The sequence below is a fragment of the Haliaeetus albicilla genome, chromosome 1, assembly GCF_947461875.1.
Source record: "Haliaeetus albicilla chromosome 1, bHalAlb1.1, whole genome shotgun sequence".
Taxonomy (NCBI): Eukaryota; Metazoa; Chordata; class Aves; order Accipitriformes; family Accipitridae; genus Haliaeetus; species Haliaeetus albicilla.
In genome coordinates, this window is record NC_091483.1 from 42620371 (window position 1) to 42643625 (window position 23255).

The 23255-nt window shown below is 39.1% G+C and overlaps 1 protein-coding gene across 6 annotated transcripts in view; it reads left to right on the top strand.

Annotated features, from left to right (window-relative positions):
* CLCN3 (chloride voltage-gated channel 3) overlaps positions 1-23255 on the top strand; it is a 76742-nt gene that overhangs the window by 32104 nt on the left and 21383 nt on the right. For 3 of the 6 annotated variants that reach the window (XM_069786884.1, XM_069786897.1, XM_069786889.1), the window contains exons 3-7: positions 13983-14140; positions 16348-16447; positions 18730-18917; positions 20357-20479; positions 21814-22020. In XM_069786884.1, coding sequence (XP_069642985.1) covers positions 13983-14140; positions 16348-16447; positions 18730-18917; positions 20357-20479; positions 21814-22020 — 776 coding nt within the window. Of the gene's footprint in view, positions 1-1076; positions 1342-9443; positions 9523-13982; positions 14141-16347; positions 16448-18729; positions 18918-20356; positions 20480-21813; positions 22021-23255 lie in introns of those variants that run through there. The other 3 variants (XM_009925793.2, XM_009925682.2, XM_069786906.1) reach the window with 3 other exon arrangements.

The following is a 23255-nucleotide window of genomic DNA, read 5'->3' on the forward strand; positions in this document are numbered from 1 at the left end:
GAACGCCTCGGTTAGCATTCATGTGGGTTGTTGCCTATTTTGAGTCTGTGACTTTTAAGGGCCTCGGAGCATTTTGTCAAGCATAGAGTAATGCAAGCTTAAGTATGGACTTGTGTTTATTACGTGTGCTCCTCTCCCGCCCTCAGTATTTTAAATATGAGTATGGATGTTATGCAGTTGTAATACCAGAATAATCATCACCCAAAAAAATGGAGACACCTGACCATTTTAGCTAGGTATGTGATTAAATTCTTGCTTCAATGTTTTTGATTGCAAATGTTCAAACCTGACGTTCACTGCTGTAGAATTGAAAGTTCGGCAGCCTGCACGGGGTGGGTTGGGGGGGTGGAGGTGGAAGCGGGGTAAGCTGACCCCGTGGGGCGGAGCGGTTGGCTTTTCGCAGGTTACATTGTTCTTCCTCGGCGGTAATACTTTTGCTGTTTGAAGAGAGTAAATACAATTACCGAGAGACAGGCTTCCCCCCGCCCCGCAGCGGTAAGACGCGAATTCTCCCTTCCAGATGAAATGCGACTATAACCGTTTAAAAACTCTCGGCTGGCGCGGCTCCAGAAGGGCGAACAAAGCAAGTGCCGCTGCCTTTGCCTTTTGAACCGAGCCGCTCGACCCGCCGCTCACTCGTTGACCGGGCTGGCGGGTCCGGCAGCTTCGCGTGCGCGAGTGAGCCGCTGCTGCTGCTGCTGCTGCTGCTGCTGCTGCTGCCGCCGCCGCCGCCGCCGCCGCCTCTGCGCTCGCCGGTCGCCGCCAGCCTTCCCGGGGCAGGGAAGCCCTAGGCCGGGGCGGGGGCAAAACCCCGGCCGCCCCGTCGGGTGCGCCTCCCCCCGCTCCCCCCCGCCAGCTGCCGGCGGGCTCTTTTCTTCTTCTTTCTTCTTCCTGTCAGCAGTCAGCTACGTGGCTTCGTTTTCCTGTGTAGATGAAACGACGCGCAAGGGCGAGCGCTGCCGCCCGGGGCGGGGCGGGAGGCACAGGTAGCGGGGCCGGGGCCGGGGCCGGGGCCGCGCCCGCGGCCGCGGCCGCCCCGCGGGGCCGCGCCCGCCGCCCGCCCAGCCACTGGCGGCGGCTGCGGCCGCCCCGCGCTGACATCAGCGGCGGGGCAGAGCCCGGCTCCTGCGCCAAGGCGGCGGCGGCGGCGCGCAGGCCGGATCCCGGTCAAACATGGCAGCGTCCCCCGCGGCCGCCCTTGCGTAAGAAATGCCGCGGCCCTCCTGAGCCGGCAGACGGGCTTCGGGTTCGTCACAGCCATGGATGTCTCTTCGGATCCGTATCTGCCCTACGATGGCGGGGGAGGAGACGGCATTCCGCTCAGGGAGTTGCATAAACGAGGTATGCCGAATTTACGTTTGAGTTACTCGTTTGCATACCTGGATGTGCGAGACAGCCGTTCAGGTTCGAGGTGGAGGTGTAAAGGCCCGTGAAGTATCGCATTGCTTTGTTTTGCCAGCCTGACGCCTTTTGGAGGAGGAGAATTCAGTTCTGGCTGGTTCCTGTGCTGTCAGTGATTGTTTTCTCTGTGGGCAGATTAGTCCTGCTTCACATCTCATCGGCTTGTGACTCCATCTTCGATATGTGGCAGGCAGTCTTTCCTTTCTCTCTCTCTCTTTTTTTTAAATCGATAAAACCATCTCGTCCACAAAAAAAACCCAGATTGTGGTTGTGGCTGACCATGACCAAACTGGCAAGAGTTTATTAAATGCGCTATTTTCATGCCTTTCGCTAACTTGAATAGGAGCAGCGTTTGTCTAGCTTTGAAGTTTCCGTACGTGCTTTTAGACTTGACTCTTTGTTGACGACTTTGATATGTGAAGGGAAAGCTCTACAATTGTAATGTCAGTTAAGTCAATATTGATGAGCTATTAAGAAATTGGAGCTTTGTGGTAGGTTCTTTACGCTGTTGCTTGCAAGGAAGCAGATTTAAAACTAAAAGTGTTATCCATGTTCGGGGAAAAAAATCCTCTTTTGAGCTTGCCTTTTGTTTCTTACTGCAAACTTAAAGCAGAATACGTTCTATAAAGATTGCGTTTGTACTGAGAGAGGTTGTAGTAGGAATAAATTAAAGCTAGGCCTTCAAATTCTGAGGATATAAGGGTTTTTTTCATGGTTGGATTTGGTGGTTACACGTTGGTGTTGAAAAACAGTAAATTTGGTAAATTTTCACGTTTGTTTAAATTGGCTAATCTAAAATCAGGAAGTTATCAACACTTATGGCTGGTGATGGCATTAGAGAGGTGGTAGGCTGAGAATAAAGGTATGATTTACATAAGGTTAAATTTTTTTCTCTCCATGTTAATTTATTTTATCACCTTTCCTTGTAAACTCTTATTTTTATAAATAAACTAGGTCACTTTTTTATGTTCATTTAACATTTTTATCTGTGTTTTAGTAGTTTACATAAAAGGTTATTTGTTGTCTTTTTATGATTCTTAGAGTGTTTTTCAGCATGTGTTAAGACTATCAACAAGTTCCAATATGGCTTATTTTAAGACAAGCAAATTTTGCTCTGCCCAGATCGTTGTTATATAGCAAGTGCTGGATAGTTCTCCCAAGTCAGGTTTTAGAATCGCTTCTGAGAAATCGAGGATGGTATTTTCTTAGAACATTTGCATTTGTGTGAATTGGAGGTCTTCTCAATGTATATGAATACCTGAAGGGAAGGTGCAAAGAAGGCAGAGCCAGGCTTTTTTCAGTGGTGCCCAGGGACAGGACCAGAGGCGGTGGGCACAAACCGAAACATGGGCGGTTCACTCTGAATATCAGGAAGCAGTTTTTTACTGTAAGCGTGACTGAGCACTGAAACAGGTTGCCCAGAGAGGTTGTGAAATCTCCTTCCTTGGAGATACTCAAAAGCTGTCTGGACACAGTCCTGGGAAACCAGCTGTAGGTAGTCCTGCTTGAGCAGGGTTGTTGGACCAGAGGTCCCTTCCAACCTCAACCATTCTGTGAGTTTAGATTTGTAGATAGATTTAAAGATGAAAACTGCAAAACAGCCCTAATATTACACTTTCACAGCTGTGTTTTCCTGGAAATTACCAGATTTTAGTTGATTTTACAGTGTAAAAGGTAGATATTTGCAGTACAAAATGGTGTCTGGCACATTGGAGTATTGCTATTAAACATAGAGTTTACAAATACTGTAATGAAAACAGTCGAGGGTTCAACTAGGTGTTCCCATTGTGGTGACACCACTAGGAGCCAGCAAGAGAATTCCCAGTTGTGACTTGTCTCTTTTTGCAGTTTCATTGAATTCTGTTATGGCTTGTACTTCCTATATTCTAATACTGGATTTCAAAACCAGTGTTACTGGTGCTTCTTGGGTTTGTATAGTGAGTTTCCTTTTAAAAAAACAAAACAACAACAAAACCCCAACAGTGTTACCATAATCTCTTGCAAATCTTAATTTGTCAAGTGCATATGACTCATAAGAAAATTGAGTCTCCAGACCAGTTTGTTCCATAGATTTCATCAAAATTTGTGGGTATTTCCAGCTGGTTTACAATACCACAGCAATTTGTTACTGTCATCTAGCTATCAAAACCGACAAAACCAGAAATTTAAAGTAAATTCTTGATGTTTCTTAATTATCCATGAGTCTAGAAAAGGATACTACCAAGACTTTTTTTGCCCGCATGTAGATTTCAGAGCATTGTAATAACAAACTAAGAGAAAATGGATAAAGATATTTTGAGAAAACAGGCTTAATTGTTAAAGCCTGTGGAATTTTTTCCCTTATTCACATACTGACAGCTCCTCTGTCCTGCAGAGTAATGTTCACGTCATGCAAAACTGCTTTGTAACATCAAAGCATTTGTTGCACTAATTGACTGCAGTGGCTCACCCAAAGTGGCTGTACCTCAGCAATGATGAAATGACTGTTTAAATCATTAGGGGTCTTTGAGGTTTAATTAACGGCCTTTACTAACGTTCAATGAGATGAAATACAAAGTATTGTAATACATTATTACTAAAAGCCTGACCCGTTGCTCTTTATTAAGAAGATGGTTTTTTGGGTTTTTTTTTCAGTGCAAATATGCTGCAAAACATCGAATGGAAAGGTTTTAAAATATGTATTTATTAATTGTGTTTATCTTTGAATGTTGATTACTTATCATTATCTCTTAAAAAAAAATACAGATATTATTGAATACTTCTTATCAGGAGTTCCTTTAACTTGCTCTGTCCTGAGACTTCTCTTTATGTGGTACTAAATTCATCATTCCAGACCTCCTTATCCTCCCTGATAGACTAAAATAAAACCACAGGAACACAGTTCGCTTCCACTCTCTTCTCTGGTAACTAAAAAAGTTAAAAGTACTGCTTCTCTCTTCAGAAAGGGTTTTAAAGTCCCAGTTTAGTATTGCATATATGATAAGTAACTGACATGTACATTTTTTCTTAAGAATTTTTTATGTAATAAACTATATGCTGGAATATATGTTGTGCAAATCAATTATTTGTGTTGCTCAATTCTTTGCCCTTGGATTTATTTTTGCATCATTTTTGCTAGCTGGACCCTTTTGAAAGTTCCAAATTACTGGTATCTTGCTTGTCTTCCAGCCATTCACAGACACGCTCACACTCTTTAATCCCCCCCCCCCTTTTTTTTTTTTCCTAAATAAAGCATCCATTTTACCATTCTTTAAAAATTTGAAATCTGAGCAATAGTGGTACATGTATAGTGGCCAGGCTACCAGTAGCAAAAGTTGAGCTTCAGCAAACGTGGGGGTTGTTAACTCCTTTTTATTTGTTACATGTACATAAGCACATCTTAAATTTTAGATTTTGGAAGTCCTCAAGCAAAATTAGTGAAATGCTGTTGTTCTGCTAATAATCTGCAATTGAGTCAGTAGGCTGGAGATGTGAAAATTATGTATATAAAGAGCACGCCAAATTTACCAATGACTTAGTTTTAGTGAACCTAATTTTTTTTGAGAGACAAAATAACTCACAATTTCATTTATTGTGCACCAGTCACCACTGCAGGTAGGTGCAACTCCTGTTGCTTAGACTCTACGATTAACAGTAACACTGGGGAGACCTCTCTGCCCCTTCCCCCAGCTTCACCTGTTATCATAAGCTATGGGGCAGAGGATATTTAATAATATCCTAGGAAGAGTTTGAGTCAGATGCATACTGAGCCAGTTCAGATCCTCTAAGTGGTAAAAGCTATCCTTTGTATTTTAGGCTGCATTTCTGATTATGGGCCTCTTACGTCTAAGAATTAGTAATAAATCAAAAGCCATTAGAGACTGAAATTCTCAGTGTGGCTTTTGAAGTGAATGGGTGTGAAAGTTGTGTACACATGCTCAGAGCTAGAGTTTGACCCCGAAATTTTATTAGTAGCAGAGGAAGAGTAATAAAATTAATTTTTACACTAATTACAGGTTCATGACAGAAGATATGATCACGATGATTATAGTTGTCTAACATTGAATGTTTTGAGAAGGAGCATTACTTGGAGAAACTCAGCAAGGTTACAGCACTGAATTTCTGCTGCACTTGTTTTAAGGTTCCTAGTAGGGGATAAGGAATTTCAATTATGAGTTCAGCCTATTTGGCTTTGGTGATTAACAGAAAGTACCATGCAATATAACTACAATTCTTTGTAGGTAGTTGGCAGGTTATCTGTGTGCCTGTGCTGTATGACTGGTAAGTTTCTCTGTTAGGCATGCATTTCTCAATTTTGGAAGTCATTTTGAGATGTACTGTTAACGGAAAGAAAGCTAATGAACAAACCGAGATTATGGCCTCCTTGGGCCTGGACATGGCCTCATTGGGACAATCATATTAGCAGAATTATTATTTTCGTTGCATCCTGCCTTTGCTTTCCAAAACAACATATAAGTAAGTAGCTCTTACGTACATGCAGCAGCAGTGCTTAGAAATCTGATTATCTAAATTTCTGTTGTTATGACTCATTGCCTTGGCCATTGTTACGTGATAGATTACTTCCCTTTTGTAATATTTGCTTTATCTAACTTTATATATCTTTATACCTTTTATTTTTCTGATCTCCTTCCCGCACTGTTCATCTTATATTTAAGTTGTAAAGTTAGTAGTGTGGGGATCACCGTAACTCTTCACTTGCATATCTGAAGTCTGTATTCATTATAGACTTAAATAAATAAATGTAGTCCATTCTGCCTTTAAGACTACAAGAAAAGAAATCTGTAATAATAAAGCCATTTTTTCTGCAGCATCATAGATAGAAGCAGAAGTGTTTCTTCCACCTAAAGTAAAAAGCCAAAGCTATTTATGTTCTTTTTTTAATTATGCTGTACACGTTGAGCAATACTTGACCTCCTCTTTGCCGCCTTCTCAGATTCCTGTGCATTTGCAGTGGACGCAAGTCTTCAAAAGTCTTGGTTTAACTCTGAGGTGCTAATATTCAACTTTTGTTTTACTCCTACTTTTTAAAAGGTTATTTTTAAACACAGTTTTTTGTTTGGTCTTTTTTTTTTTTTTTTTTTTTGGCAGAAGAGATGGAGAGGAGGGGATTGCCACTCAGTACTTTGCTAAAGCATTTTATTTCTTTTCCCTGTTCTTCAAAGCTTCTTCTGAGTCTTCCTGTTTCCCACCTATCAGATTTTTTCCAGCTGATTTTTTTTCAGTTCGTGTATATATAGTTTTGTCATTTTTGTATGCGTTTTGATTGCAATGCAGAGACCAATTTGTGCTTGTATGCATTTGATGCAGTTTAGAAGAGCCAACTGAAGAGACAGGCTGAAAATTCATAGTAACATACAAAGGGTAATGGGTTACTTGATTACAAAGACTTTAAAATCATTAATCATCAACAGTAGCAAATGATAGCACTCTGGCATGGCATGCTGTTCTTCTGATTCTGAAATTTTAAAATTACTTCTAGCCAGGAAAAGACAATAGTGCTTAATGACTCTTCTTGAGTGGTTACAGACAAATTTAAATAAACTGACAATTGTTTCTTGTCTTTTTTTTAAATTGAAAGCCTCGTACTTTGAGGTCTGAATATAGAAGCAGAAAGAAGCTGAGGCACTGACACATACCTTGTGTATACAAATCTTCTTTCTTACAAGTGTAAATGATCCTTCTGGTGTGCATTGCACTCGGGGTGCTTCCCTGCCTCCATTCCCCTTGCCACCTAGTACTCAAGGACACACGGGGGAAGTGTGTATTAGTACTCGCTTGGATTAGTATCTGGCCTCTGGAAAGGTACAGCCCCTGCTGATTTTAACACTCAGCAGGTTTCGATGGTCACGTCAGAGAGAGCTTATTCCAGCCTTTGCTGTAAACTGATTAGCTTCATTTTCACTCTGAGGTGCATTTATTCCCCCGCCCCTCCTTTCACTCTGCTTGGAGTAGCACAAATGAAACATGTTGCACTGCTGTCAGCCAGAAGGACAGCTGCTGAGGGGAATACTGTGTAGTTGTGCACAGCCTAGAAAAAGGGGTGTGTGAGCAGCAGCAAACTAGTGTATTCTTGCTGTAAGAGTTAGCAGTTACATAGCTTGTAGAGAAATACCTTTGAGAAACTGGGTCCTATTATTGCTCTGCCATTGACTCCAATATTGATGTTGTTTATCTGTTGTTGTATTCACAACTCTGAGATGTTTCTAAACATAGCCACCTTTGGGAGTTTTGAGCTCTGTGAAATGGATATTACTGTATAGTGTCAGGATATTAATATTTATATAGAAGTTTTGAATTGTTTCCAGCAGAAGGATGTAATTAAAATCTAACAAGACCCAAGGGTGCGTTTATATATTTTGGTATAACTAGTCTGACAGCTTGTTGCTGTGGAAGTGGGTGAACTTGCTTGCTGTTCCCCATCTTCTCTCTCAGTTCTTGCTCTTGCACTGGCTCTGTTTCTTGTCTGACAGCACAGAAGCTTGATTCCAGTTCTGTATAATGGCAGAATTTTTTTTTTGTTAGTTTTGTCTTCTTAGTTGGATTAGCACATTTGCTTGGTTTACTGTGCAGTCAGATCCACAGGTGACAGAGCTGATCCGAGGGTGAGAGTGGGAGTGTGTGACCAAGAATGGGAGGGAGAAATAGGGGGAGCAAGATCTCCTATTTGAGTGGGAGCAATCTGTTAGATCAGCTCAGCCGTGTTGTGAAATTATGTCCTGAGATATGTCTTGTTTCATAAAATGGAGCAAGCTGATACATGCTCAGTTTGGGACAGAGCAGTGCATTCAGAAGATGTATATCATATGCTGTAGAGCATATAGAAGGGGTCTTCAACTCTATCATAAAATTGTGGTCCCTTGTTAATTCTGCTAGCCACCCTCTTGAGCCTGTTAATGTCTCAGTTCTGTACATTGTCCTCTATGGAGGCTGTAGTTGTGTGGATTTGTTCTCTAGGTGATACCGGGTAATTGTTCAGATAATCGCATGGTGGAGAACCACATAAAAATCTATCATGCACTGTTTGATTACCCAGGTTGCAGCATTTGTCTTAAATCTTGATGTTCCTGTTATTTTTATGAGAAAAGAAGGAACACTGCACACAAGGAAAGAGTCGGGAAGGATTGTTGAACAGCTATGCAGGAATCGGGAGCATCAAGTATGTTGCAAAACCCCTTTCTTGTGTGAAACTGTATTTAGATAACTGTGAAGCACTAGCTCCCTTGTTTCTTTAACTCAAGGTATTTTAAGTGTACTTTCGGTGGGATTTTTAAATCATTGAGTGTGGAAACTGGAACCACTGCCTCCCTGGAAGAGGACCCAGGTCCACTGGCTCTTCATTTCTTCATACCAGGGACCAGGATAGCAGGACCCTGAAGATCTTTATGATCTGCTGGGTTTCTTCACTGGGGACTTGTTCCGAGAAGTCTGTGAAGCGAAAAATGCAACAGCATATGAGTGTTGGTGACTCATGTTTTGATTTGTTAGCATTTTAAAATGTTTTATCATGAAAATTTTTGAACTGTACCATAGAGAATAGTCAGTGATGGTCTGCTTGCATTTTAAAGGTATGAGTCCTTGCCGACGTGATCTTTTTCTTTTTAAATGAATTAGCTAAAAATTTACCAGGTATTTTTCTTTAAAAAAACATGACTTTTATCAGCTGTGTGTTGCCCAGTGTTGCTTTCAAATCTGAAAGAAATCTACTGAGTTGCAGAAGGACAAGGGAGTATGGGATCACTACTACAGGAGATGAGGCAGCCTTTGAAAATGCTGTGCATGGCACCTGAAAAATGCTGTGTGTAATCTACATAAATCAGCTTTTTGTCATGTTTATCATAGTACCAACATCAATCAAGATTGAAGGCTGCTTGTATGAGGCATATATATAGAATATGAAAGAAGAGAGATTCCTTGCCTCAGGGGGGACATAAAGCAAGGACGAATCTGTAATGTTTAAAACAACTTGTGTGAGTATAGGAAAATATTAGTTCTGTAATTTCTTTGTTCATGCTTTACATCAGGAGGGACTACCTAAGCAAAGCAGGAGGTTGGATCAGTGTTGGGGGCTATAGCCATTCAGTATAACTTCATGTGCAGAGGGAAATGAAGGAGAGCAATATGGTAAGGACTGCTTTTTCTATCAGGCATAGTGTCCTCTCAAGCAATTTTGGATTGTATTTTTTCATTCTCATTAAAAAAAACAAAGGAACAAACAAAACCCCCACTTTTTCAGAGGTGAGGGCTTTTTTTGGTGTTGGAATTTACTTCTCTTATTCCAGTTTTGTCCATGTAGCATTTTTGTTTGGTTTTGCTGTACCTCATTCTTTGGTGTCCCAAAGTACAGTGTTTTACTGTTAACCTTAATGCTTATTACAGGTTTTTTCGTTCAACATGATGCAATATTCTTTATTAGATTTTTGTTGGGGTTTTTTTCTGAACAACTTCACTGGAAGCAGTTCTTCAGCACTACCAGAGCTGATTGCTGAGAAAGGATCGTGCTGAAGGCTTGAAATTACATGCATGGAAGGATAACAAAAGTCAGCTGCCTTCCTTAGAAGGTAGTTCAGGCAAGACCTACAGTGACTGAATCACCTAAAAGAGACAATCTCCTTTCTCTGAAGAAGCATGTTGCTTTTATTGTCTAGAAGCTTACTGTATGGAAGCTTGCAGTCTGTGATTGCAGCAGCTTGCTAGTTTTACGTTGAGAATACAGGATTGTTAAAGATGCTGTTGGAGAAGGCATGCTAATAAAGGGATGCCAGCTACCTTAGTTTTGCAAAGTATGGAAGGATTGTGTTGAATTTGCTTTGTAAGGATTCCTGTGAGCTGTATTGAGCCTCTAAGAGGATCAGTATATTACTATTTGCCTCCCTGTAGTAACATAGGTTAGTTTGGAATAACAGTAATAATAAAAGTTCTGCCTGCTACTTTTACCATCTGCTTCCCAGTCTAATAAAGCCTTAAGCAAACTCATATGTAACAAAAAGAAGGCTTTACTTTCTTTACAGCTGCAGAATGGCTCAGGTGTGTGCATATGGAAAATGGAGGTGTTCTCCTATTGTATCTAGAGGCTGTGCCTATATACCTTGTGTGTTAAGTGCTTGTTTTTAAGGCTAAGGCTGCTTGAATTTTGGTGAAAAGCACTTGCATTGAGTTGTAGCCTGAGAAAGAGTCTTGAAACTTGAGGACTGGAGAGAAGGGGGAGAAAGGGAGGGGAAATACTTTCTGAATATTGGGAACATCAGAAGGCTACATTTGCTAAATGCTATGATTTATCAGGGCAAGGATGATTTCCTGGTTGGAGGTTAGAATCTTGTGATGAAAAATCTATATTATGGTAAGGATTTTAACAAAATCTATTGAGTTGAAAATAAATTTAATAACACTTTGATGAAACTGGCAGTAAATTATGAGACTTTCCATGTGTTTATGCTGATGAAAATCATTATCATCATAGCTGGCAGGAGCATCTTACTGTGTGAAACGCTAGAGAAGGAAAGGAAGAAAGGGAAGTGGAAGTTTGGGAAAGTGCTGAGTATTAGTAAAGGTATATTTCTCTAAATTCTCCTTTAGAACAGCTATATGCTATATAGATCATAATACTAGCTGGAGCATGTCCTCTCCCACTGCTGTCAGACTTACGTATCTTAGATACAGAGCATCAGATTTTGTACAGTTGTCCTCTTCGTGGTCCTCTATAGGGCAGCCTTTCTACCACACACTAATGGAGGGTGTCATTGCTGCCTGTTTCTCGCTTGGTACAAGATTATAGCCATTCAGCTGTATCAGGCATTCACGACAGCTCTGTATTCAACAAAACCACATCTTCAGCTTCAGGTCTTGTTCTGTGTCTCCTCCCCATCATACAATAATCATTTATATTCCAGTATTCGGTGTGCCAGCAAGTGCTGGCAAAGCAGGAACCTGACATGGTTTCAGTGGGATTTTTACTGTATCCAGGCAATGACCATTCTTTGTAGTCTGCTCCAAGTTCTGCATGGGGTCTGGTGCAGTGAGTATGGTACCATTCCTGATGGTTTCCCTGGAGAGAATTCCAGTTCAGCACCTTGTGATATGCATAAAATCATCTGTTACTGTTTGTGATACATTTATATCTCTCAACTCTCCTTTGCCTTGTGTGGCACAGGATTGCATGGTCTTTATGGCTTGATACTGCTTCATATATAGGAGGGCATAAAACCAACTCCTCCATGGCAAAGGCAAGCTTTTATCCTACCATGATCACTCAGGTTCAGGAGACTGCTTGATAACATTGTAACTTTGTAAGAAATTAATAGTTAAACTGTGGCTGAATATAATTTATGTCCCCTTGCTTTGCAAAGGAGGTTAATTTCATGTAAAAAAACCCCAACATTTTCATAATGTATTCTGTTATTCTCTTAATTTTGAGAGCTAAACTAATCATTGCAGTGTGAATTTTGTTATTAGATCGGCTTGCCCTTTCAGCTAGCCAGACGTGTATCTTAGACTTCTTTTCTAGTTAGGAGAATTGGAAACAGCAAGAGAATTGAATCCCTTATCCTAAAGCAAGGTTTTCACAATTATCTTTATTAGCAAATCTGATGTAATTTGTTGTTGTTAGCTTTTTATTAATGGAAGCATAGGTAATGCTTCTTTACATCTGCTTTAAGAGAGTCTTAGCAGCAGCTTTGAGAAGAGATTTACAGGGCTTAGCTATGGTGAATAGATGAGGGAGAATTTAATATGGCATAGACTGGGGAAAAAAACAGTATTAGGAAAGATGGCAGCCAGGCTAGCATGAGAGAATGGTATTGGCATTGTTGAGTTGTTGTTTCCTGCATTTGCATTCTCTTCTTTTTCTTTAAGATTTAAAAAAATATATATATATATATAGACTTTTAAGCTTTTCTATATGTAATGTGTATATGTAATGAATAGTAGTTTTTGTGTCTTGAAAATGTTAGATTGCATTTTGTCTTAATAGGATTTTTGTATTATTTTCTTGTGTGTTGTCTTTCACCACTGAGAAGATGTCCAAATAAATGCTGCGTTATATACCAGGCATAAATGAGACCTCTCAAGCAATAGATGGCTGAGGCACACCTTTGGGTCTGAGTATAATGCCAGGTGTTACACTGCTTCTGCTAGATCTCAGACTTCACAAATTTAAAGGGAAAAGGCACATTTTACCTATGTATAAATCTAATTGTCAGTTATTGGGGAGAGCTGGGTCTAGTAAACTTGGCATTTGTGGCATTTGGAAGTTTACAGGTAGGCCCTTTGAAGACTTTTTTTTTTTTTTTTTTTTTTTTTTTTTTTGTAAGTTGGAAACTTCTGCTGACAACAGCAAGAAGCTGAGCCTACAGTTAAAAACAAAAAAAACCTAAAAAACCCAAACAAACAAGAAAACCCCGTGCAGAAAACATCCCACCTGCCTAACCATCCCAGTGTCAGTCTAGTGAAATAAGTTCTAGTGCCAGTCTGAACTGATGTAGGCCCAAGTTAGCCAAGACTTCTGTCTTTAATAATAGAGATTATTGTGCTATGCCATATAGTGTTGGCCAAATTATTTCGTTCTTAGTCAAAAAAGTGAAAGTATTCATTTTTTAAATCATTGTCTATATTCACCTCATTATAAATGTTCCCTTTATAGCAATTACTGTTGCAGAAGCAGTTTGTGTTGGGTGGGCAAATGGTGGCCATGCTATATTTAAGCAACCATACAGCAGAAAATTATACTTGGGGTCTGTGAATATACCGCAGGAACTCAAAAAAGCCAAGATATTGCAGAATTGATGACATTTGAAAGCTTAAAACAGTAAAACTTTTGTGATCACTTGTGAAGAGGGAAAAATTCTCAGTACTCCTCTTGCTCTCCTTATTCTCATCACTGAAAGAAATACTGGGATGTTGTGCAAGCTGCTTGTGAAGGAACAAGCTAGCGATGACAAATTAGTAGAAGACATTTTCTCTATACAGTATTTCCAACTTTTCATGACTGAGGTCTGTTTTGTGGGTTACCTGAAATACATAAAATTTTTTTTAAAAAGTATTTGCGTGCCTTTCTGTTACTTTTTAGCTTCAATGATAATCTCTTGATAATGTGTTTTAAGTTTGGTTTAGACATGTAAGAGAGATTGGTAATCAATGGTATATATATTTAAAAATAACTGGCAACCTATGGGAGTGCTGTGAACTTTATATCTAATAATCTGGTTTTATTTTCTTACAGTCAGATTTTCCTCTAGTAGCTCATAAACTGAAATAAACTTCAAGGTAAATGTGTGTCAAAGCTGCTCATTTTTTCCACTTTGTTCTACTGAAGTTTCTCTGGAGTCTGCACACAAAACAACAACAATTTGACTAGTACATTCATATTTAACCAATGGAAATACAAAGTCACTAACATGCAAATTTAACCTACAGATGAGTGACAGAAAAAAATAGTGACATGCAACATTGAGAGACCTAAATGAATGCATATTATGGGAAGTGTCTTAATTACTTGTTCCAAAATTTTATATGCCATAGTGTTACGAACATTTGAATACTTCATTTATTTGCAGAATTAATTAATTCCTGTCTTTCTTCTGCCACAGGAACTCATTATACAATGACAAATGGAGGAAGTATCAACAGTTCAACACATTTACTGGATCTTCTGGATGAACCAATTCCTGGAGTAGGAACGTATGATGACTTCCACACCATTGACTGGGTTCGAGAGAAGTGCAAAGACAGAGAAAGACATAGACGGGTACTTGAGATAAATAACAATACTTGGAAAATATTTTTTTGTTGGATGTTGGAATTGAGGTCTGATCTAGTAACGCATACAAATATGTGCATACTTTAAATTTGTAAGTAGTTACATCAACTAGAACTACTTGAGTGCTATTAAAAAAGCACCATTTCATTGATGCTTGTAGTCCTGCAACAGTATTACAACTTGGAAAGGCAACAGTAATTTAATGGGGTGGGAATAGCTTCCTGACACCCAAATGACATTTTTACAGTACTGCTTTTTTTGCATGCTAGTATATTTAAGGTTATTTTCCAGTGTAGATGTATTTGTAATAGTACAATAGTGCTTATGGTGGTACTTGTACAGAAAAGTGAGCACTGATGTATATTGCTTTTATACTGACACGAGTGTATCTGTGCTACTGCTATGTAGTGCTGCGGTTGTTTGGATTATGGAAAGTGAAAATTCTTGTATCTAAACCACTTACATCAGTGTATATATGCTTAACAAAAAAGTAGTCTCAATATGTGTGGTAAATTTCCTTTCCACTCTCCCATCACAGAACTTGCTTTTTTCCTCTTCTCTGTTGATTTCTTCAGAAGGTCTTCAAAGTTCAGGCCATTCATCTTTATCCCTGTGCTCTGCAACCAGTTCTTTCATGAAGCAGGCTCAAGTTGTATTAGTAACATGCTAGATACTGTCATTCATGCAGTAGACTTGTTTAATAGCATTTTGGGAAGAAATACGCTATTTAGAGCCTTATTGCCATACTTTTGGGTTGCTTACATTAATTAATTTTAAAAACAGAACAGATTTGGAGATGTGATTTCTCCTGAAGTATTTTTAACTGATCAAAATGAATAGTTAAAAGTTAATTATAATTGTTTGGAGAGGTCGGGGAGAGGTTCCTTCACATACAACACTGTTATTCTGCTTTCTTTGGAAACACCATTTTTAACTTTCTGGAAGCAAATGTAGGGTGCCTATGCTGATTTACTTTGACATGGTTAAAAAAAAAAAATAATCTTACACTTAAAAACCAAAACATCCACAATTGCACTATTTAGTGCTTTTTTAAGGAAAAGAGATCCTTGGACAATGGGTCTGAGAACACGTACCTTGTTTGAATGCTTTTAATGAAAAGTAAGAAGGTGTTTTCCATGTAATACTTTATATCATATTTTGATGTCAAAGCAGTAATTAATACAACGCCATCTTTACATTGCAGATACATAGGTTAGTGTCTAGTGGATATGCCATTGGATAGAATGCTGGGCCTGACCAAATCCTGGCAAGGCAGATCACACCAGGAAATAGGTTACCTAGGGTGAAGTCTCACAGCTGTTACTCATTTTAATATCTGAGACCAGAAAAGTCAGACAAGACAGTTCACAGTTATAGTCACAGAACTACTGTGAAATTTATAAATATGCCCTGAATGACAGGAGGCTGTCTGGCCATGTAATCAAAGACGTAGAAAGAAGAAGAAATGAGTACTAGTGGGTGGTTTCTGCTGTTTGTTGCACGTACTTTCTTGCTCCTTTTACAGTATGAAAAAATCTTAAGAATAGGATCCAATTATATAATGAAGGTTTAATCATAAAACAAGTTATGCACAAATTTCAGCGAAGTGCACAAAGTAAAGTAAATAAGGCTAAAATAAGAATTACTATTTTTTTCAGTACAATAACTTTAGATACCATTAATAATAGTTGCCTAGAATATTGTAGGGTAGTTATCCAGGTTTTGGTTTTGTTTATTTTTGTGTGGTTTTTAGTCTAAAGATAAAAGAAAGATGTTTATATTTGAAATAGAAATTTAGGAATTTGAATTGTATGGAATAGCTTATTAGTAGTACACTAACAGTTTATTTGAGGTTCGACAAAAAATAATTTAAGATTTAGGAGAGAAATAATTTTACAATTACATGTTTTAGATGTGTATCATAGAAAGTATTCATTTATCCTAATAATGCATTTCCTGGGTTTTAGTTCTTTAAATTAAGTAAACTTACTTTCCTCTGTCGGTTGTTTGATGTCTGAATAACCAAGCTGATTTATCTATGTAAAGCACTAAATACAAGGAGAATGCTTGTAGTTTAAAGAGAGGTATATTTGCCTGTAGCTTGCATCACACAGTCTGTATGTCATACTTACTTTTTTTCTCCTATTCATATTGCAGAAACACATACAAGTTTATATGACAATTTCTCTTTGCAGATTAACAGCAAAAAGAAAGAATCAGCATGGGAGATGACAAAAAGTTTGTACGATGCATGGTCAGGATGGCTAGTAGTCACACTAACTGGTTTGGCATCAGGTAAATTAAAAAAACAGAGGATTTCTTTCTTACATTTATCAGCAAGTATAGTTACTGTGCTTTTCATTTGTGTGTTGTCCACCAACCTGGATAAGAGCTGGTTCAGACTACTACCGTAATTCCATAAGGGAAGGAAAAGGTTGACTATCTTCCTTTACAGACTTTAGCATTTTGAGGGGAGGGTTTACTAATCAAACGGAAAACAAAGTCCTCACTGAATTTAGTGAGAGTTTTTCAAAGTTCTTGAACTTCCACCTACTAAACTATGACTGTTCTTCAGTCCTGTGAATGAGATAGGGAAAACACCAATCTGTTAAATTTTGCTTTTTTCCTGCAGAATTTCTTGTGAAAGTGTATTCACTGATTGTGCTAGATGGTTTTCCTGCTGTGAATTTGTTTTGGTTTTTTTGGTTGTTTTTTTTTTCTGCTAGGAGTTACTGAACCCATAGCTTATTCCCTATGGACCAAAAAGTAGCTCTGGTATATGAGTTTTGGTAAACACACTTCCGTGTAAAGCACGTGTTTATACCTGAGTAAAGTCTAGCTATATGTTTATGTCATACCTTTCTAGAGATTATTACAGAGAAAATATTAGCTTTAACAGGTAGAGTTCGTTGGCTTCTACTTCAACTCTATCTTTTCTTTTTAATGTACTTTAGGATGAGTTTTACAGCTCAAATCATCTGATAGTTTGTGGCCCCACTGTCATGCAGTGCTGCTTTCTATGAGCATAGTTTGGAGTGACCAAAATTTGCAGGAGTGAGAAGTCACAAACTTTGTGCTCAGTTTTTCCAAAAAAGTATTTCAAACAGAGATCTTAGATTAAATGCTAGGAAAATTGGATTAGTTGCAGAGTATGGCCATGCCTGTTAAAAAGGCATGGTAACTGTATAATCACTACTTAGATATATACATAATCACTTTCACAAATCACATATAAGTTAATATATATGCAAAGTTTGTAGCATGTTTATATACCTCTGAATGTACAAACTGGGAGTGTATAATTGATGGAAATTGCTTGTGATAATTTGGGTGGCAATGTGCAGTGTTGTGTTTCCACCTCCCAAGCTGCTATGTATGTTAAAATTGCTCTACTATGTTTCTAAGCATCAAAGTGAGCAAATTCTGGCCGTGAACTTTCCTAGGTTTTTCAGTTTCAACTGCTTTCTGTTGTATGTGTCGAGTGAATCTTAAAAGATACAACCTTGATTTCAGTTATGGGGAGATCTTATGTTTATGTATTTTAATTAATTTGGTTGAAATTTTGTTCTACTGAAATACTGCCTTTGACTTTGACGTTGATTGGCTCAGGATCTCAAACTAAGGGTCTGTCAAGACTGGTAAATATAAATTAGTAAGACAGAGGTAATTCTTTACTACCAACTTACACAAGTAAATTGTGGCTGTCTCTAGACAGCTCTTTCTAGCAGTGATTAATGCCTTAAAAATAGTAAATTACAACTAATTAACAGTTGTACATGCTCACAAAAATACTGACTTTAGAAGTAGTTTTTCAGTATACCACTACCATGAAAAATTATTTTACTTTTGTAAAATAAAGGGGGTTTTTTAATTGTTTAAATCCTTTGAAGCAATTTCATAAGTAATGCATGTTTTTGAGGATTCTTCAAGTTTTCTGCATGTACTTATAAGACAGAATCCATCTTAAGCTTTGAGTTTGTGAACTGCTTAGTATCTATGCTGTTTGTTACCTGCAGTAGGAATTTTACACGCTCACCATGTTACAGAATGAAGTAATTTTGTATATGGATCACATGAGTGTCATCAGGTTTTATTTGGTGTTTTATTTATGTTGTTCTAAAACAGGTGTTGGCAAGGTAAGAATTATTTTCTCCAAATATGCTGTTCTGTACAAAACACAGTAGAATAGTTCATGAGTTCTCTGAGGCATGGCAAGGTAGTTTTGTCAGAAGGTCTGTTGTCTTTTTCATCACAAAAATGTATCAGTCTTCTTTTGATTCTTAAGTCCTTAGTTTCAGTGGACTGTTGGAGAACTGTGGCATAGGAAAAAAAAAAAAGAAAAAAAGATGCATTTAACTTCGGAAATATACAAGGTACTAGATTCTTCAACAAATACTAATCCTACCGTATTGCAAGTAGGATATATTCCTGGAAATCAGTAACATTTTAAATGTCTATTTCTTTAGGTTTTCTGTGATTTCAATTTACATCAATTAATACCAGCGCATTTCTTCATTTTAACTATGTGTGTTATTCCTATTTACTAGAATATTAACACAAAATTGTTTCTACAACAGGGGCATTGGCAGGATTAATTGACATTGCTGCTGACTGGATGACTGACCTAAAGGAAGGCATTTGCCTTAGTGCTTTGTGGTTTAACCATGAACAGTGTTGTTGGGGATCAAATGAGACCACGTTTGAAGAGAGAGATAAATGTCCGCAGTGGAAAACATGGGCAGAACTAATAATTGGGCAAGCAGAAGTGAGTATATAGCCATTCTTTGATGGTCTTGCTCAGTAGCTTGACTGAACATGGAAAGAAAATAATGGTCTTAAGATTAGGGTACTAAACATGGATTTGAGTTGTATTGTCTGCTCCATTTTTCAGCATTTGAATTAATTAATAGGTTATAGTGTAATAAATGTGCTTTTCATGCACTGCAAAGGGGCTTGGAGTTTTGCAGATGTAAGGAATTTATGAAAGTATAGAACTGTTAATAACACAAGAATTTCTAGTCTTGATCATAACTATACATAAAAAAATCATAGAATCATAGAATGGTTTGGGTTGCAAAGGACCTTAAAGATCATCTAGTTCCAACCCCCCTTCCAGGGGCAGGGACACCTTCCACTAGACCACGTTGCTCAAAGCCCCATCCAACCTGGCCTTGGAACACTTCCAGGGATGGGGCATCCACAACTTCTTTGGGCAACCTGTTCCAGTGCCTCACCACTCTAACAGTAAAGAATTTCTTCCTAATATCTAATCTAAATCTACCCTCTTTCAGTTTAAAACCTTACCCCTCGTCCTATCACTATATTCCCTGATAAAGAGTCCTTCCCCATCTTTCCTGTAGGCCCTTTTGGGGTACTGGAAGGCTGCTATAAGGTCTCCCCAGAGCCTTCTCTTCTCCAGGCTGAACAACCCCAGCTCTCTCAGCCTGTCCTCATAGGGGAGGTGCTCCTTCCCTCTGATCTTCGTGGCCCTCCTCTGGACTCGCTCCAACAGGTCCATGTCCTTCTTATGTTGGGGGCCCCAGAGCTAAACACAGTACTCCAGGTGGGGTCTCACCAGAGTGGAGTAGAAGGGCAGAATCACCTCCCTCAACCTGCTGGTCACGCTTCTTTTGATGCACCCCAGGGTGCGATTTGCTTTCTGGGCTGCGAGTGCACATTGCTGGCTCATAGTCGGTTTTTCATCCACTAATACCCCCAAGTCCTTCTCTGCAGGGCTGCTCTCAATCCACTCGTTACCCAGTCTGTATTTGTGCTGGTCTAGTTGTCCATAAAAATAAAATTTGTGGTGGTCTCCGATAACTAAGAATAGGTTGGTTTTATTTTTTCTACCATAAATTTTTTTAAATAAGGAAGATTTACTCAGTATTCAGTAGATTTTAGCAGCTAATAGCTATTAAAAAAACCCCCACAACTGTGCTATGTTTATTTTTTCTTTTTAAGATAAAGTGTTAGAACACTTTCTACCTTGTATAACCCAGTCTTTGCTGATGTGCAGGTATCATGACTTTATGCTTTTCAAACAAAGCTCTTTCTTTCTTGGCTTGGTAATAATTACTGTCCCTCAAAATACGTGCGTAAGTCTACTTTGCAGCAAGAGTACTTCTGGGTTATTTTAAGTAGTGATTTTGCTCCTACATCAAATTTATATTCTAACTTTTTTTTGGTTTTTGTTTTTGCTTTTAGGGTCCAGGTTCATACATAATGAACTACATAATGTACATTTTCTGGGCTTTGAGCTTTGCCTTCTTAGCAGTTTCTCTGGTGAAGGTATTTGCTCCCTATGCCTGTGGCTCAGGGATACCTGAGGTGAGGTCTAACTAATACATACATTATAGATGTTTCATATTAATGTGAAAATTTCTGCTGCCTTACAGGTTTGGGGGAAGGCAAGAGGGGGCGCCCTTTGACTTTGAAATACATTAATACAAGTATTCAAATTGAAATAATGTAATTGTGCTAATTGTAGCTGAGAAGAATAACCCCAAATTTCAGAGAGTCTCCTGAGTTTGTAGATTTTGCTGCATGCTTCTGGCTGGACTACTTTTTAAGGAAGCATTTAGCTTGAGAGAGTAGACTTCTGAAGAGTGATTTCCAAACCTCCCCCCAGTCCCCACCCTCTTTACACTGGTAAGAGAGCAGTGGTTCATTGACAGAATACATGTCCTTTGATACAGCAGTTGATCTTTTGTTGCATTGGCTTTAATTGCCTTAACTAGCACAAACCATCGAACAGTCACAAAGTAAAATGTGTAATATCCTCAAAAACTCTTTTTTTTTTTTTTTTTTTTTTTGTCCTACTATACACAGAATGAGAGGGAAAAACCCAAAGTCGAAGTCTGGTCAGACTCACTTCTCCAGTCATTCTATAAATATTTCTTTATGTATGTGTATTGTAGAAGTTAATGGACAAATCTTGCCTCTGAATAAGCCTGGAGTAGTTCTGTGCCATTATTCCAGAAGAGATTTCATCCTAAATTGGTTTCCAAATTTAGCTAACCTTTTCTTTCTAGACAGCTGCCCAGTGTTTTGTGTACATCCTATTTATAGACATGTTGTCCTTTCCTATGATAACTATATTATTTCCTATATATGGGCATATTTTCCAGTCTAATATGACACTGTTAGGCAAAGTAATACCTTAGGCAAGTGGCACATCTTTTCTAGTGGAAAAAAGGCTGATGTTTTCCATCTTTATGTCAAGAAATCTACTGTTAAATTTTTATGTAGAGAAGGTAAAACATAAGGACAAAACAGAGAGGGGTAGAATCAGTGCAGATGTGATATGGCTACAATAGATGACCCTGAGTATAGTTTTTGCAGGTCTGTTTTTCCTTCAGGAGTTTTCTGACTTTCACTTGATAATTTACATTATAAACCTATGAATGCAGTCTTAGAAGCTACTGCAGATTAATTTTCTACTAAATGTAATTGATAATGTTGTTGTATGTCATTGTCCAGTGTTTTAGAGTAAGCTGCAAATGGAAAGCCTCTGGCAACCAAATGGATTCAGTGTAGCAATCTGAACAGTACATGTTTTAAAGTGTGATAAAGTTAGTCATTAAGCAGCTAAAATGATAAAATTAATTATTTTCTGATGAAAGCAGAATACAGTAACAGATATTATTTTCTTTTTCTTCCAGATAAAAACTATTTTGAGTGGCTTCATCATCAGAGGTTACTTAGGGAAGTGGACTTTGATGATAAAAACAATTACTTTAGTCTTGGCTGTCGCATCAGGTTTGAGTTTAGGAAAAGAGGGTCCCTTGGTACATGTTGCCTGCTGCTGTGGGAATATTTTTTCCTACCTCTTTCCAAAGTACAGCACAAATGAAGCTAAAAAAAGAGAGGTAAGTTCTTGTAAAAGCATTTCTAGGATGTATTGAATATCCATGCATTTACACTGATTTGTTGAAAAGACGGTATTTGTTCTCTCAGACAGTGTTTAGGCTTGGATTATCAGTAGTTATTTATTGTGTTAAGAACAATGGATTATCCCTAGCATTCTCCAAGGTAAATTGTTTCCATGTCAGAGTAAGTTTGCGTTTCTCCCACCTCAGAGACCATTTGATTTTACTTAAATTCTTTCTATTCTTGGTTCTGCATTTTGGTAATTGATGAATGTCTTCAACTGTGAGGACAGCAGAGGACTTTTGAACCCGTGAACAAAGTATTCCTGGAAAAGGGTTGATGACAACTGTGTTTTTGCTCTTTCAGTTTGCTGTTGTTAGTGAGAGTGTGGTGGATTAGCCTTGGTGCCCACCAAGATGCTCTCTCACCCCTGCTCCTCAGCCAGCCAGCAGGAGAAAATAAGATGAAAAGGTCATAGGTCAAGATACGGACAGGGAGATCACTCACCAATTACCATCTCAGGCAAAACAGACTATACTTGAGGAAGGTTACTGCCATCAGTAACAGAGTAGGATAGTGAGAAACAAAAACAAAACTCAAAACACCTTGCCCCCGCTGTCTGTTCTTGCCAGGCTCAACTTCACTCCTGACTCTTGTATCCCAAAGTGGCACAAGGGGATGGGGAATGGGGGCTGCAGTCAGTTTGTAACGCTTTGTGTCTGCTGCTCTTTCCTTCTCATGCTCTTCCCCTTCTCCAGCATGGGGTCCCACCCATGGGAGACAGTCCTTCATAAACTCCTTCAGCATGGGTCCTTTCCACAGGGTGCAGTCCTTCAGGAATGGACTGCTCCAGCCTGGATCCCCCAAGGGTGCCAGAAAATTCCTGCCAGAAAATCTGCTCCTGCATAGGCTCCTCTCCACAGGCCATGGCTCCTGCCAGTGCCTGCTCTTGTGTGGGCTCTCCACAGGCTGCAGCTTCCTTCAGGGCACATCCACCTGCTCCAGCGTGGGGTCCTCCACGGGCTGCAGGTGGATATCTGCTCCACTGTGGACCTCCATGGGCTGCAGGAGGACAGCCTGCCTCACCATGGTCTTCCCCACGGGCTGCAGGGGAATCTCTGCTCGGGCACCTGGAGCACCTCCTCCCCCTCCTTCTTCACTGACCTTGGTGTCTGCAGGGCTGTTTCTCTCACATTTTTCTCACTCCTCTCTCTCACAGCTGCTGTGCAGTGTT